The 16,786-nt window shown below is 31.6% G+C and overlaps 1 protein-coding gene across 1 annotated transcript in view; it reads left to right on the top strand.

The window, feature by feature from the left end:
* LOC140045351 (uncharacterized) overlaps positions 1 to 13,952 on the top strand; it is a 32,997-nt gene extending 19,045 nt beyond the window's left edge. The window contains exons 4-7 of the mRNA XM_072090206.1: positions 5,244 to 5,390; positions 7,849 to 7,916; positions 8,990 to 9,051; positions 11,212 to 13,952. Of these exons, the coding sequence (XP_071946307.1) occupies positions 5,244 to 5,390; positions 7,849 to 7,916; positions 8,990 to 9,051; positions 11,212 to 12,116 (1,182 nt within the window). The 3' untranslated portion in view covers positions 12,117 to 13,952. The remainder of the gene's footprint in view (positions 1 to 5,243; positions 5,391 to 7,848; positions 7,917 to 8,989; positions 9,052 to 11,211) is intronic.
* Positions 13,953 to 16,786: the final 2,834 nt, after the last annotated feature.

The raw sequence follows: 16,786 nt of genomic DNA on the forward strand, positions 1-16,786 counted from the left end.
CATGTGCTACGAGAGTTTTCTAATAATAGAAAAAAAAAATAGACATGAGTGTAGATGTACTGTAACTACTATTTGCTTCTTCATCAAATCTAAGTAGCCACTAGCTACAATAATTAGGCTATACCGCACGTTTCTACTTAAATATGCATATGAAAGTTTCATCATTCGTTTTCAAACTCCCTTGATCATAAGATATATAATTGTCAAATTACGTTCATTCAAATCTAATTATTGTCATGAAATATCCCAATATTACCAATACCATGCTCATCAATGTATATACATTTCATAAACTTAAACTAAGTTCCCGAAATCAATTCGATTTCTCCAATATCGTGCAAAGTTTAAGATATTGTCGTCAAACTACATGGCAACTGATTTCCCCAGACGACAGACCAGTCACAATTCCCGCCAATTTTCTCCCCTCACCAAATCGAAGTGGAACAGATTAAATGTTGGAAGACCGTGTGCTTATCCAGCTGCCACTAGTAGCAGAACCCAGAAAGATTTACATCGAATGCAAGTGTTTGTCTATTAATTGAAGAATTAAAATCTCCCTTCTGCATGGTAATCAGAACCCGGATGACTGACTTCAAAGACACCGATGCGGATTGATATCGAATATGTAATTGATGCTCTTCAAGTAAGCTAACGATCTATTTTTACAGGGGACTTTAAGAAGAGGCTGTCCAGCAGACAATCAATATCTTATCGTACAACCTTGAGTTAACACATTCAAAACGTAGATTTCCAAATTAATTTCAATTTTTTATTCAATAAAAATTCACCAGGACAGGAAGTAATGAAAAACGAAATTCAATTAAACAACCCATGAATACTAATCTGAAATTAATACATTAAAAATCATTTCGAATTTTTTTGATGAATAAAAACTGATGATATCGTAACATAAAGATGTTTGACATTAGGAAAATTAACATAGTTGTTAACCAAACGTAAATATTGAAATTATTTTTTAATTGGAAATGTGGAACCTGACGCGTTTAGAGAAATAACCTTCAATTTATATGTGTTTAAAAAAGGGATACATTGTTTCAATTTGTGCTCTGCAAGAACCAAACATATTGCTTAAACTTATTAATTGTTAAATACCTAAGTTCATTAAGTATCCTAAAATTAATTGCATTAATCTCCTTGTTACAAGACACTCATTCAAGCACACATAATTTAATCTGTGAAAGTAAATCTCCCAGTTCATGTTTTCCTATTGATTGTCTTGTTTTGTGCAACGGGCCTCGGGCATGCGCACAGTTCACTTCAAATCTCAATTACCTTTAACATTGTTTATATTGACTATTTTCAATTGATTAGTGAGTTGATCTTTGTTTTCTCAATTTAAAGATTACTTGCAAATCCTGTTAAGATCAACTTCAAGTTATTGTTCAATGCAAGCTGACATCACTATCCTGATTTCTATGAAAATGTGTTCACGAACAAATTGAAAGGCACTCCTTTATAAATCATCAGTTCAAATTTATAATAAACTATGATATAATTATTTTAATATTTAAAAACACAGATTAAGAAATCATTACACTTTATTTATACTACATTATGATATATTTCTTTATAGGCCTCCTAGTGTACCGAATGCTGTTAACATTTCAATTTTTAAAAACTCAAATTAAGAAAGAAAACATTACAATTGATTAAAAATACACTATGATATATTTTGTTATTTATAGACCTGTACCGTAAAATGTGTAACATTTCAATTTTTTAAAGCAAGATAAAGATATAAGAAACTGTATTTGTCTTTGTAAAGAAAAAAAGAAATGTCGGTTGTCAGCAAATCCGATTAAAAATATACGTATACATAAACGGACTAAAAAATGACAAAAAAGTGTAAAAGTCTTAGAAACAGTAACATTTAAAAAATCAAATTAAGAAAGGAAACATTCAAAACAAGAAGTTGTTTTTAAATTAAATTTTATTTTTTTAAAGAAAACAAAGACATTTACTCGTCATCACCTTGCCATCTTCCACATTTAACGTCAGTTAATGTTTGAAAGATCTCATTTATACAATTTATACTTCTCATTTTTTGGTAGATATTTTTTGATGAATATACAATACTGTAAGAGAAAAATATTGGCCTAAAAAATAAGATTTTAAACTAATTAAAATCACACCCCATCCCCCGCTGTCGAGTTTGTTTCAGGTAGTTTTTTTATTCTAATCTGAGTCCCGGGAAATATTTGTGTGCGCCCGAGCTCATCATGAACGCGCGCGATGTCGACAAAAACCCCGGAGACGTATTGTCGACAGCAAGATTTCATGTTGCTTTAAATGAGCCTTGAAAAAAACAAAATAGTATCAGAGTTATTTCCCATAAAAATCATAAAGTAGGAAATTGCCTTTTCAATCTAATCCTCAGAGCAATACTAAACTCGTAAATCACAACTATTAAAATTACCTAAAAGAATAAATCGTCGTAAAATTGAATTAATAATTTGAGATGTAATGAGGAAAAAATGGGATAGCAGAACTGGTAATGTTCTTTAGAAGCATGTGCCTTGCAAAATTGATTATGAAATCCGTGATAAGTTCAAAAATTATTCCTCTATCAAGATTCTGTCAGTTACAAATGAGTAGTGAATCTTTCATGATTGTATTCAATTCGAAAACGTCAGATTCTGTATTACTTAGACTGATAGATTGAGGAAAAAATGCGATGCAATCACAGAACCAGATGCGTCCAGCCGAGAGCTTAGAAATCTCGCACGTGCTTTACGTAGCGCGCGTCCCATAGGGCCGATTTACTCGATATAAAAAGTAATTAACGGTAACGTATTCTAAACCATGTTATAGAAATCACAACCTGGGTGTTTTAACCTGATCCGAGAGGTGTTCAATTTCTGTTTTAGGTAGTGCAGGGCGGTCCGCAAGGATTGCTCATTTTGCCAAATTTTGTTAAATCAATTAATAGCTATCATTAACCGATATAGAATTTAATTTAGTCTTTCAAGCAAGAAATTGGCATTTAAGTTAGAACATTCATCATGATGTTTTCGTTGAATTAATGCAAAGATTATTCTCGACGACGAAACTAGAATCGTCCTATAATATCATAAGTATCTCTTTTCTCGTTCACTAATATACTCTTACACTGCTAAAGCTCTGTCTACACTTATCAAACTTTATGTGACAAAAATGTGATGTGCCCAAATATAGACATGATGATGTCATATTACTGTACTGCCATAGTTGTGGGCATATCACTACCATATTTGAACACATAATGCTAAGTACTTCCTCCAATCAATGACCACTGCCATCATGGGGATTGGTGGTGGGATGGGAGGGGGTTTGGGAAGGGGCCAGGTACATTAGCAGTTTAATTTGTTTTTTTTTGTCTACATTGATGGCAGGCCTACATGTTTGTGATCATCACGCACAATTTTAGGGGGATTGGAAATTGTTATTGCAAGAGAATTAGAAATTCATTTGGTCCTTAATTGGAAGCAATTTTTTTTTTGTTAAGGGAGATTAATAATTGCTAATATATTAGTATCGCTGTCTTACTTTATACTTATTACAACTATTTCCGATACTAAGAAATTCAGTTCCTACCTAATGTACTATTGATTGGTATAATGAAAGGGGCTTGTACATCTGACATTCAATTAAAGCTTGTAAATATTTTAGACTTGGATGAATTTCTTTTGAAGTTGTTATTTTTCTGCTGTTACATAAAGAGTCGCTATCTTTGTTGACAACAATGACTTTACGTTCCAAAGGATAAGTTAAGTCCGGCGGCACGATTCTGAAGTGTTCTCAGTTGGATGTCTTTTTTATATTGTTTTCGTATTAATTCCACAGTTTTGGTTAAAAATGAATAAAACGATAAACTTTTATCTGTATTATGCCCTAGAAATGCGGTTTGTTCGTTGTTGTTTCGTAAGCTTTTTTGACGAATTTCACGCGAAGTTAATTTGATGTATTTGTACTGTAAACATTGTAGGACCGAAAACCACCATATCCTCAAAATACATTCTGGTATTCACTTACGCCTAGTATTTCTTATTTTATAAATTTTAGAGTTTGCAAAAGCATATGTAACGAATCTTTTATTCTTTTTTTAAACAACACGTTTATTTACAGTACCTTTTCTAGGCCTAAAAAAAGTAGCCACACTTCTTCTAAACATATACATTTGTATGTTAAAGTCAAAATTTCTTTTCTATTAAAAACAAACATTTCTTTTAAACTCAATTTCTTTCACATCATAAGGCCAGGTGGCAACGGGCCAAAACAAGTTGTGAGTAAATAATGAGGGCGGGCTATCCAATTCCAAGGGACATTTAACCACTTTTCATCGGTTTGAATTTTGAACGCCATGGACTTTAATCGTTCTGATTCTCATATCCTGGAACTATACTAATACAAGCTAGCTTTGTAAAAGATCGAATAGATCACTACAAGCTTTAAATGAGTCTGATTTCACTTTATCCAAGTATTGTATTAGTCTATGATAATAAAATCGCTGTAACCTACCACCAAATCATTAGCATGATTAACGACCGTGCCATATATCTCCTAGATTCGCTCTAATTAGGCCAATGTCCAATACGTTATCAAACGCATTTTTAGTCTAAAACTGTCTATCAAATAATTTAATAATCTACATAAATTGAGAGCATTTTGAATGTATAAAAATGTATAATTGACCGACATCATTGATTAATGATGACATTGATAATGTTTACCAAGTTCCAACGCATCATTAAACAACTTTTGTCTTTTATGGGACAATTTGACGTAAATATTACGTTTTTAGATGTAAATTTTGTTTAATTAACCCGGCCGTTGAGTGTCAATGCAATAAAGGCTGACACAATTCGATGGGTGAATTCGTGGGGTAATTACATCCGTAAAGATTATACCCAATTTCTAATAACATTTATTATTTTAATTGTTTTATATTTAATGATTAATAGTCTGAATGTGTTAAAGGTTATACTCATATACTGGTATTTTATCCATTCATCAGTCGTAAACTATTTATCGCACTCATTTTCTATTATTCATCAATATTGTGTTATCTATCATATTATACTATATTTTGTGTGTACAAGGCGACAAACCCGGTCGTTAATGTTAAAATGTGAAACTTAAACCATGCTTTAGTTTGATAGTTTTAATTTAAACAAAAGGAATATAAATTTTAAAACAATTTTAATAGATTGTTAGATAATAATATAAAATATTATTTTCTTCAGATCATCTTAAACTCCATGCACAAGTATCAGCCTCGTTTTCACGTCGTGCAAGCTAATGACGTATTTAGCTTGCGTTGGAATTCTTTCTCAACTTACGCATTTCCTGAAACAACGTTTATTGCTGTCACAGCGTACCAAAATGAAAAGGTAAATAACTTCAACCGTTCATTATAATTCATTGATTTTATTTTCAGTTATATATACAGCACAATGCTGTAATTAACGAAACGATAATTATAGTCGTCGGGCACGATCTAGTATATATTACGTCATTGTGTTTTAAAATTTGGAGTTAAGCTATTTATAATGGACATGACGACCGGACAAAAAAAACCCAAGTAGTACCGAGGACTTATGGAATCAAGCACCACCGGTATATACACATACAAGCCTCTTTTAGACTACTAGTTATTGTCTTGTTTAGTATTTTCCTGTCATTTGTTGTCTGTAAATTAGATCCCAGCTTAAGTATTATACGTATGAAACGTCAATAATGAAAAGCAACCGTTAACTATTGATGTATGGATAAGTACGTATTCTGTTCGTGAATAAAGATTTACAACTACTAAACGTTGGTGGCGCTATTCTGGGTTGACAACACCGATCCCCAGATATTAAGTTACTACTGTATAATACATTACCTTGTCAATAAACCAGTTTGCATTTTGTCTTTTTAGCATAGCTTTATAGAACACTTTACATCTTTTACGTTTATTTACGTTAATCAATTTATACAACACGAAGCTCAAGTTTACTGGCAAAGTGTATGCATATTTAATGTGCTTTCACACACGTGCGAAAATTAATTTCGTTGCACAACTGACACGTTTTATTTATTTATTTATTACTGATAAATGTAGGCTGCAGTTTAAGGTCCGGGGAGTTCCAATCAAATTAATAATTAACAATTACACGTCTATGTTAATATATCTGTTCAAATATTATCAACTAGGCCTTAAATATACTACGAAATTACATTAGAAATGTAGAATAAAAAGTGAAATGGTGACATGAAATCTATTTATGATCAGAGCACTAACATTAGTACTATTTTTTGTGGACCATTGCCTATATATTCAATTTTTTTTTAAATTCAAAAATATTTTATGATTAAATAACATTATTAACCAATTTAATTTTGTATACAACGTTGTAGGAAAGACTTTAATAATGAATTGGTTTGTGGACCATTGCCTAGTATATATTCATTACAGAAGCATCGTGAAATAAGGTTTATTTGCTAAAAATCACCGATGAATAAATTCTTAACAGATTAGGCCTACATGAACAGTTTGTGAAATATTTTGATTCGATATGTCTGCTTAAACGTTGTTTTTCTTTAGTAAATTGACTTACCATGGTTGTCTCCAGGTCTTGAAAACAGATAGTATCTGCTGGTCTTCAGCAGTCATTTCCATGGATTAGACTATTTGTCTTCTTTAGCTTTCTTTCCTTTACGTTTATTTCGTTTATTTAAGAAATTCTCCACACATATAAAACATATATAGGCCTAATAATAATAAAAATCTAAATATATTTTCCCAGTTAAAAAATATATTCCAATATATTGCTAATGATAGTAATAGCAGTGGTAAATGCAAGTATGTTCATTGAAATAGATTTGAAAAGAAACAAAAAAATGCGTGAGAATTATATTATGTAGACCTATGAGTTGTATTGTTTCTTCTCATTTCTAATTAAAATTAAATATAATACATCATTAAAGACCGTGGGATTATTTAAATTCCTTGTTCTTTTAATACATCAATTATTTAAAAATAGTACTTTATTGTTACAATAGATCTTTAATAGTCAATCAATGTAAACGTAGGTAATTAACAACACTTTAATTAATATTAGCTTCGTATATTCTGAGAAAACAATGTCACAATGGCTTAGCCATAGGGAATTCGAGGACTAATAGACAATTTTAGAACACTCATTAAGGGTCCGTAATAATTGTGTAGAGTTTCACAAGTCCGAAGGCTGCTGAAGACAGCACCGACCTCTAAACATTCATTTGTTGATATTCTATTCACATCAATTTGAATATAATATAATTAATTTTGTTTTTTTTATATTATTTATTTTAGTTGTCATTTGATATGATTCACTCGAGTAGATACTTTAGTAATTTATAATTTAGGCCTACTGGTGTTATTATTAGCCCTTATAAAACCTAAACAGATTTCTTTAAAAAAAATGATCTAATTCAGCCCTGTAAACTTTTGATTATTTTTTAATATTCCGAATGTGAATAGTCTATTATATAGGTCTTAACAATTAACACTTGCATATATGCCTACGTGTTATTAGTGTTGTTTCTTGTTTAGGGTATGAATATATAATATATAAAGTACTATGAAGTAACGAATTTTTATTTTTGATATAATGAATCTTAATCTATGTATATATGATTATTTTATATGTTATTGCTTTGGCCACATTATACTGTATTTGTATGGTAATATATTATATTTTTTAACTCTTTGATGACATTGTACAATTAATATTAATAATGTTAATATTTAAAAATACACACTTTGTAAAATAGTTTACAAATCACTACACATTACATTTACTAAATTAATTTATAATAATACAGATAACACAGTTGAAAATTGATCATAATCCATTTGCAAAAGGCTTTCGTGACAACGGAATGGCGAGAAGGTAAGATCATATCTCTTTTATCCTAGCCGACAATTCATAATTTTCTTATCATTCAACTTGTATAATTTCTAGCGTCGGGTGCTGAATTCGTTTAGTGCGTTTACCCAATAGGCGACGACGCGTTGAATCCAACACTTCAGGCCTAGTGCGGTACAGGAGTAAAATCCGCCTAGAATAGTTAATATAAATTAACGAATTTATCAAGTTTGACGATAGATTGGTATTATTTTTTAGCCTAATAGACAGTTGAGTATTAATAGTGACCGTAAATTACATAGTCCAAGGTTTAATGTAATGCATTTCTGGTGAACGAAGTATATAAAACATTGAAACCGGTCTATGTCTATGGAACGCTCGTAACCACACGGAAAACAGTACGTCATACCTTGTGTTTAAATTATTAATTAACTGGCGTATACATAATGAGTTGTTTTATTCTTAGTTGTATTTATCAAATATAATTCAATGCAAAATTACCGTACACATTTTGTATGAATTAATAACATTGTTAAACAATTTTGATGTTGGTATAAACATACGAGTATAGACTATACTGATACTGCTTAAACTTCAAAACAAATTCAAACACGGATATTATACACTGTATATTGATTTCTAACTTTGTCGCTGGTATCGTAACAAGAGTGACGTAATTATGCTGCTAATAATACTGATTATTAACAGGACGTTGGAGGAGAAACTTAAACACGAGTATAATACTGCTTAAACTTAGAAAAATCAAACACGTACATCATATTCATTCATTTATTCATTCAATATTTTATTTCGGAAACTCTGGTCCATAGAAAGTAAAAAAATTACATATAAATTAAATAAAATAAACAAGATTAATTAGACCTATATACTGTATAATTATTAATTTCCGTTGGTATCGTAACTGTGACGTAATTATATTGTTCTGATTATAAATATTTTTTTATTAAGCAGAACATTATAAAACGTACAAAACCGCTGACAGCAATGTTCTCAGTGAAAGATTATAAAACGAGAAACAATCCATTTTTAATCGACAGTAATTATAAATATAATGACGTTGTGTTCTTTTTTTTTAGGGAGTCACGATTAGCGATGAAACGTTCAGCATCCATTACTGACAGCGGTGACGAATCAAAAGGTAACTAACTAACATCAATTTATCTTTGAAATACTCAAGCTGAAGCTATCTAATCGTCTTTGTATTAGCTTCGTGTTTTGTACGCCATTCACTCGGGGCAATTATGCATATTCTAGGCATGCTTCAACGGGTGTGAAGCTACCGTGAAATAAAATCACTCAGCGCTAGCGTTTTCTAAGCCTTCCTTCTCTCTAGTGACTATTTTCTTGTAAGTTTTAGTAGTCTTTATCAACCTTTACTCGTTGACAGATAACATATTCAATCTAGCCCATATGTATATGATATTTATCTTTGTGTAGTTGACATGACAAGATATTTATATGTACAATAATATATATACTGTAATAATATATCCATAATAATAAATTCGTTCATGATATTAAATTATTAATATTATATATTCAGGCAAAAAAAAACCATTTTACAAAATATAATACAAATCAACAAATTAAATAATATGGTATGCAGTAACTGTGTTCATTTATTTCTAAATAATTTTATTTAATTTGTTTTTATTGTATTATTATTGTAATAATGTTGTACTATAATGCTAGGCCTATACTTAAATAGACCTCTGGATACCGCGCATATACATACTTTTTAAGCGGACACAATCGGGCGCGGCGAGAAAGTGTCCCCTTAATATATAATAATAAGATGTTCCTTAAATAAAATTGTCCCAAAGCGGTTCTGCAATTTTTGCTAAAAACCAAATAATTTATATACAGAACAAATGATATATTTTGTGTACGATATTTATATTTGTTATTATTTGAAAAAAAAATGGCATAAATTATCCTGTAAATTTAGAATAATATCAAGATCACTTTACTGTAATTGCTAAAACCAAACAATAAGTAAACAGAACAAATAATATATTTTGTGTAGGATATTAGGGAAGGAAAATGACATAGCATAGGCCTATATCTTATTCAAACTTATATCAGTAAAAAGATTGCTTTAATGAGCTAAAACTTAAGTTCCTTAAATTTCGTATTGTCCTAATTCTTACAAAAGAAGTAATTATTTTGAAATTATTTTCAATTTAGATGTCATATAGTTCATTGCTTAGTTCTTGTTTGTGCAAAATTCACGGGGGAAGGTGGCAGTTTGGTCACGTGCACTGTTCTTAATTCGTTCGAGTTGTTAACGAGCTTTAAATGAGCTAAATTGGCGTCATTTACAAGGCTAAATCGTACGCGATTACAGACCGGAACGCAGCATCTGTGCGGTCCATGCACATAATGAACATTAAATAGACACGCGGAAAAAGCCACAATCGGCCGCCTCAATATCTATTTACCTGCGTGTCTCCAGAGGATCCGATATAACAACATTGGATTATCTGGAGAACTAAACTTATTAATGACCATCGACTCATGACAAAATTATGCAAATTTGATAGAATTTGTAAATAACTTGTAAAATATTTATCGAGTGAAGGTGTCAATTTTTTCGAGATGGCATATTCCAATTTTCTTGTTGTGCGTCGTCTGCATGTAAAACGGCGCGCATCGAATCAAGATCGAAATGATCTGTCAGAAAACAAGAGCTAATTTGTGTCGTATGTGACGATTGGGTTCTAGAGTGAGCAAGTAAAGTGTTAACGGATATTTTGGCTACAACTTGTAACTGATAGTTGTTCTCTTGATGGACTCATCATTTCTAGTGACAGCTTGGAGTCTAATACTGCCACCTTTTATAATTAATCGGCTTGAATTTTGTCGCGGGACAGTTTTGTCTCTTATAAGTGTCTACATTTAAAAAAACATGATTAAGATTAACTCAGTAGTACACTGACAAACATTAACGGTCAGTAATGACATAATATCGTCTGCGCATATTACCCTCAACAATGTACTTTTTTAATATCCATTTATTTATTTATTTCAACAATATTTTACGAGGGTGGTCCATCCAGCCGAAACTGATCATTAGGGACTCTCACACAATATTATTTATTTATTTCCCGCCTCGGCTGCTTTGCTTAAATGTCTCGGATTGCTTTCCTCCAGGCCTGTCTGTTTTCTGCTATTCTCCAATACACAATGACAAGACTTAAACATGCAACAATTAAAATTAAATTAAAACATAATTTGTCTTTTAAATGCTATTCTATTAATGAAGATGTTTTATTTATCATATTTATGTTTTTTTCAGATATTAATGATGAAGATCACATTTCACCAGATGATATTATAATCAAGATAAAGAAGGAGAAATTGAACGAATCGAAAACGTCACTGACGTCACTGGATGATAACCAAAATAATTCAAATTCTTTGACGGACTTGAATCAAAATGGCGTACGCAGTCCTCTTGCGGATGACGTGGTATTATTTGGTTGTTCGGCACTCGACTCGGAGGAACAGCAATTGCGTAATAGCTCTACGAATTCGGACAATATGAGGGCGGGAATTGACGGAAGCAGGAACGACGATGATGACGACACAATCGGAAAAAATAGCCAGTCCCTTCAAACATTGCAAAAACCAAGACATAGTATGTCAAGCCCTAGTGGCATGGTTAACACATCAATGGGACAATGTGATTATAGCCAACAAAGTGCTGGAGACGGTGGTGTTGTTGACCAAATCTTTTCACAGGACTCCGGCCTAGATGACGAATCGTCGTTAACGTCGGTGCAGCCGGCGACGGCGTTGGCAGTCGCACAAATGGCGAAAGAACCCCATGAATGTAACTCTCGTCTGTCCATGTCTAGTATTCGACAAAACCAATGTATGATGCAAGGAATGAACCCGACGTTTCAGTCGTCATCCGGGATGTACATGCAATGTTCTGAGCCTAGGCAACACGTTATGCCGTCGTCGTTGTACAGTCACGGCAGTTACGCGCACGCATCGCCGTCGTCCTTCGCTCATATGCACATGCAACCAGCTCACGCGAGGCACATGCAGCCGAGTATACCAACATGCTCAGCCATGTCGTCATTGCATCCGTCTCAGTTTTTGCACGGCGGACACACTACTATGGCCGACCAGATGAACATGAACTTGCACATGTCGGGCCATTTCCCAGGACATGGTGTGAAATTTCCAGTTTAAAAATGCGAAACTGAATCATGTAAAAATTGTAATATTGTATATGTCTGTAAAATTGAATTTGGTTGGGATGAGAAAATGAGACGTTTAATGCATCAATAATCATTTGTTGTTACTGATACAGTGCCAATGTAAATTAAATTAAAGAAGAATTTATGCAACAATCGGGTTCTATTTCATGAGAATAACACATACATTGGTGTTAACAATAGGGTTGGGTAACATACTCTAATCATTCTTCAATATAACATAACAAATGTTTATTTCATATTTTAAAAAAGTCACCCATGAATGAATAAATATACTGCGCTGGTAAGGTTCACAATGATACGGAAACTTATTGGCGCACGCTAAAAAAAGGCGTTGCATTTGTATCGGTAGTTGAACGCGCGCGACAAATTTGTAACTTTTCATCGAGATATCACTAAATATTTGCATACAATTCGGTAAAATGATCATTTGAAAATGAAAAAAAGCATTAAGAATTTGCATTTTCAAATGACCGTAAATAATTTCGAAACTTATGTTTTTATATTAAACCAGAACCAATGCGCGTGTAATGTATGACGTCATGGTTATTATTTAGTTCTTTGTAGACATTTTTCAAGTCTCTCTCATTCAATCAATTGAATATAATATTATAACTAGACATTTTGTACTTAAGTAGTGCAATAGTAGGTAATGTTTGATTACCGTATAAATATCATTTGTTTTTTTTAATTGATGTTTGAACATTATGTGACAAGTTTGTACATACATCTCAGGGGTTTTGGAATTATTCTTAGCTTATTCATTTTGTAGTACAACTCATTTTATCCCCCGTTTTCTTTTTGCTGATTTATTTTAAATCCCGATATTTTGGAATTTATTTGCCAAACTGTAATAGATAACTTGTAGGCGCGGGCCCTGCCTACACGAATTCAGATTATACTGTGTATGTACTGAATATTATTCTCTCGTGTAAAGAAATTCGAGTACTTTTTTTTACAAAGTAGTGGTCCTCGCTTATCTTGAGGACGCCGAGGGTAGTTGATTAGTACGAGAAAAAAAAACCACGTCGCCCAGTTGTATTCAAGGGTGCTATACCTAATTATGAGGGATTTTAGAGGGTTGTATTGTCCACGAAATTGAAGCTATAATGAGAACTATTTACATATATAACACTATTTGTACGTTTCCCAAATATAATAGCATGTTTACAGTAATTTGAAAACATTTGACAAACTGCGAAATATTAATTGGAAAACTCTAAAAAATACTCTTTCAGAATTAAACTTAATTTTAATTATATAATGGGAAGCAAGTGGACATATTACTTAGGCTTGGCGGCTGGTATAAAACAATAAGTTTGCGAACCAGAACGGTAGGATAACGCTAACTGCGTGATGACACTTTCTTTCCGTAAATTACGACGACTGAGCAAAAGACATGCGCTCGTGGTTGTATCGTGCGAACAAGTTCTCCTCCTACTGTTCTCTTTCGTAAACTAAAGCCTACACTATCACATTTTATGTGACAAAACAATGTGATGTGCCCATATATGGACATGATGATGTCATATCACTACCATATTTGGGTATATCACTACCATATTTGGACAGTACATCACACATTTTTTTTCAAGCTAGTTTGATAGTGTAGACAGAGCTTAACTAATGTAAATTATTCCCGTTGATTTATTTAAATTGAAAGACTGGTGATTATTTAATGAATGTACAGTGATATATAAAACGTGCAATTTGACATAATAGGTTTTGTAAAAGAAGTTTTGTGTTACGTTATTTGTATTCCAGTGTTTATACCTTGCTATGAATAATCTGGAAGTTAATTAAATTTAAAATGCAAATTAATTACGTTTCATTTATTATTTTAGGATGACATGGCAAAAAGTTATGCAAACAGGGATTATTTTTACAAAATTGACAAAATACCAACTTTTCAAAATATAATTATATTGGGGTTACATGCGCAAAACACATTATGTGCGTCTGCGCAAATCTTTATGGTCAAAATATCAAGTTTTTAAAATTCAATTGTTATGCGATAATTTTGCTATATATCATCATATATTGCATTATCATCATCTTACAGTGCCATAGAAGGTTCGAACTTTGGCAATTTTTTGAAAAATCCTTGTACAGGGAAATTTTCTAAAAATGGCAAATTTTCGACCCTTTTATTTTTAAACATAAATGGTTACTATCGCATAATAAACATGCGCAGAGTTGAATAATGGGTTCTGCGCATGTCAATTATGTTATAGTAACCAGTTATGTCAAAAAAGGTCGAAAATTATTTTTGGACATAAATGGTTACTATAGCGTAATAAACATGGGCAGAGTTGAATAATGGGTTCTGCGCATGTCAATTATGCTACAATAACCAGTTATATCGAAAAATTAAAAGGTCGAAATTTGGCCATTTTTGGAAAAAATCTCTGTACTATAGTACAGGGAAATTTTCTAAAAATGGCCAATTTTCGAACCTTTTATTTTTAGACATATTGGTTACTATCGCATAATAAACATGCGCAGAGTCGAATAATGGGTTCTGCGCATGTCAATTATGCTATAATAACCAGTTATATCGAAAAATTAAAAGGTTTGGAAAAAATCCCTGTACTATAGTACAGGGAAATTTTCGACCCTTTTATTTTTAGACATAAATGGTTACTATCACAAAATAAACATGCGCAGAGTCGATAATGGGTTCTGCGCATGTCAATTATGCTATAGTAACCAGTTATATGAAAAAAGGTCGAACATTATTTTTGGACATAAATGGTTACTATAGCATAATAAACATGCGCAGAATTGAATAATGGGTTCTGCGCATGTCAATTATGCTATAATAACCAGCTATATCTAAAAATTAAAAGGTCGAAATTTGGTCATTTTTGGAAAAAATCCCTTTTTTCATATAACTGGTTACTATAGCATAATTGACATGCGCAGAACCCATTATCGACTCTGCGCCTGTCAATTATGCTATAATAACCAGTTATATCGAAAAATTAAAAGGTTTGGAAAAAATTCCTGTACTATAGTACAGGGAAATTTTCGACCCTTTTATTTTTAGACATAAATGGTTACTATCACAAAATAAACATGCGCAGAGTCGATAATGGGTTCTGCGCATGTCAATTATGCTATAGTAACCAGTTATATGAAAAAAGGTCGAACATTATTTTTGGACATAAATGGTTACTATAGCATAATAAACATGCGCAGAATTGAATAATGGGTTCTGCGCATGTCAATTATGCTATAATAACCAGCTATATCTAAAAATTAAAAGGTCGAAATTTGGTCATTTTTGGAAAAAATCCCTGTACTATAGTACAGGGAAATTTCTAAAAATGGCCAATTTTCGAGCCTTTTATTTTTAGACATAAATGGTTACTATCGCATAATAAACATGCGCAGAGTCGAATAATGGGTTCTGCGCATGTCAATTATGCTATAATAACCAGTTATATCGAAAAATTAAAAGGTCGAAATTTTGCAATTTTTGGAAAAAATCCCTCTACTATAGTACAGGGAAATAATCTAAAAATGGCAAATTTTCGACCCTTTTATTTTAAGACATAAATGGTTACTATCGCATAATAACATGCGCAGAGTCGAATAATGGATTCTGCGCATGTCAATTATCCTATAGTAACCAGTTATATGAAAAAAGGTCGAAAATTATTTTTGGACATAAATGGTTACTATAGCATAATAAACATGCGCAGAGTTGAATAATGGGTTATAATTAGGTAGTTAGTAGGCTACAGCAGTTCAGCAACAACAGTACTTTTATAGGCCTGTCAAACAACAATAAAATTTCTATTATGTAACTTTAATAATAAAAATGTAAATATAAGAAATTAATAATAATTTTTCAAAAGTTATACAATAATAAAAACAATAATGATGTAATTAATAATGATAGATCACCTAATAGTAATAATAATTAATGTAGGCCTAATGACTAATTATTAATTATGAAATAAAAATTGTAAATAGTATAGGCTATAACAAGAATATTTAGAATTCTTATGATTTGTTTTTATATAGAAATTGAGAATTATAATATATTGGCTGTTTGAGAGATCTGCATAAATAGGTCAACTTATCTTCAAATAATATTAATTATAAATAAATAAATTTAAAAAAATTGTTAATAGCATACCAAGAATATTTAGAAATTAATTTTTTTTTCATTTAGAAATTAAGAATTATACCGTATATACTATATACTAGAAACACGGCATTGTAATATATTTGCTATTTGCGAGATCTGCATAAATAGGTCGACTCATCTTCACGATTATCATTAATATTACGATGAAGAGAAGTTACGAACGCGAGAAATTAATAATTTACAACATACATAAGCTATGAAATGTAACAGCCTTGGATCAGCGGTACGTTTGCCAATGCTGTATCACAACACATCAATGCTGGTAATGCTAGTAATATTAAGACAGAAAAAACAACCGACTTAAAAATTATATAAAACGACTTAAGAAGAACGCGCACCGAACTGTGTAGATCTAATTGATATAGCTGTTTCAATTTATTAATAATATTTCTATATAGGCCTTTTATTCGTTTATAATAAAGACATTCATGAATAATATAATATCAAAAATAATTCTCGTTGTTAACAACGGCGATGACGAAAAA

The sequence above is a fragment of the Antedon mediterranea genome, chromosome 3 (genome assembly GCF_964355755.1).
Source record: "Antedon mediterranea chromosome 3, ecAntMedi1.1, whole genome shotgun sequence".
In the NCBI taxonomy this organism is placed as follows: domain Eukaryota; kingdom Metazoa; phylum Echinodermata; class Crinoidea; order Comatulida; family Antedonidae; genus Antedon; species Antedon mediterranea.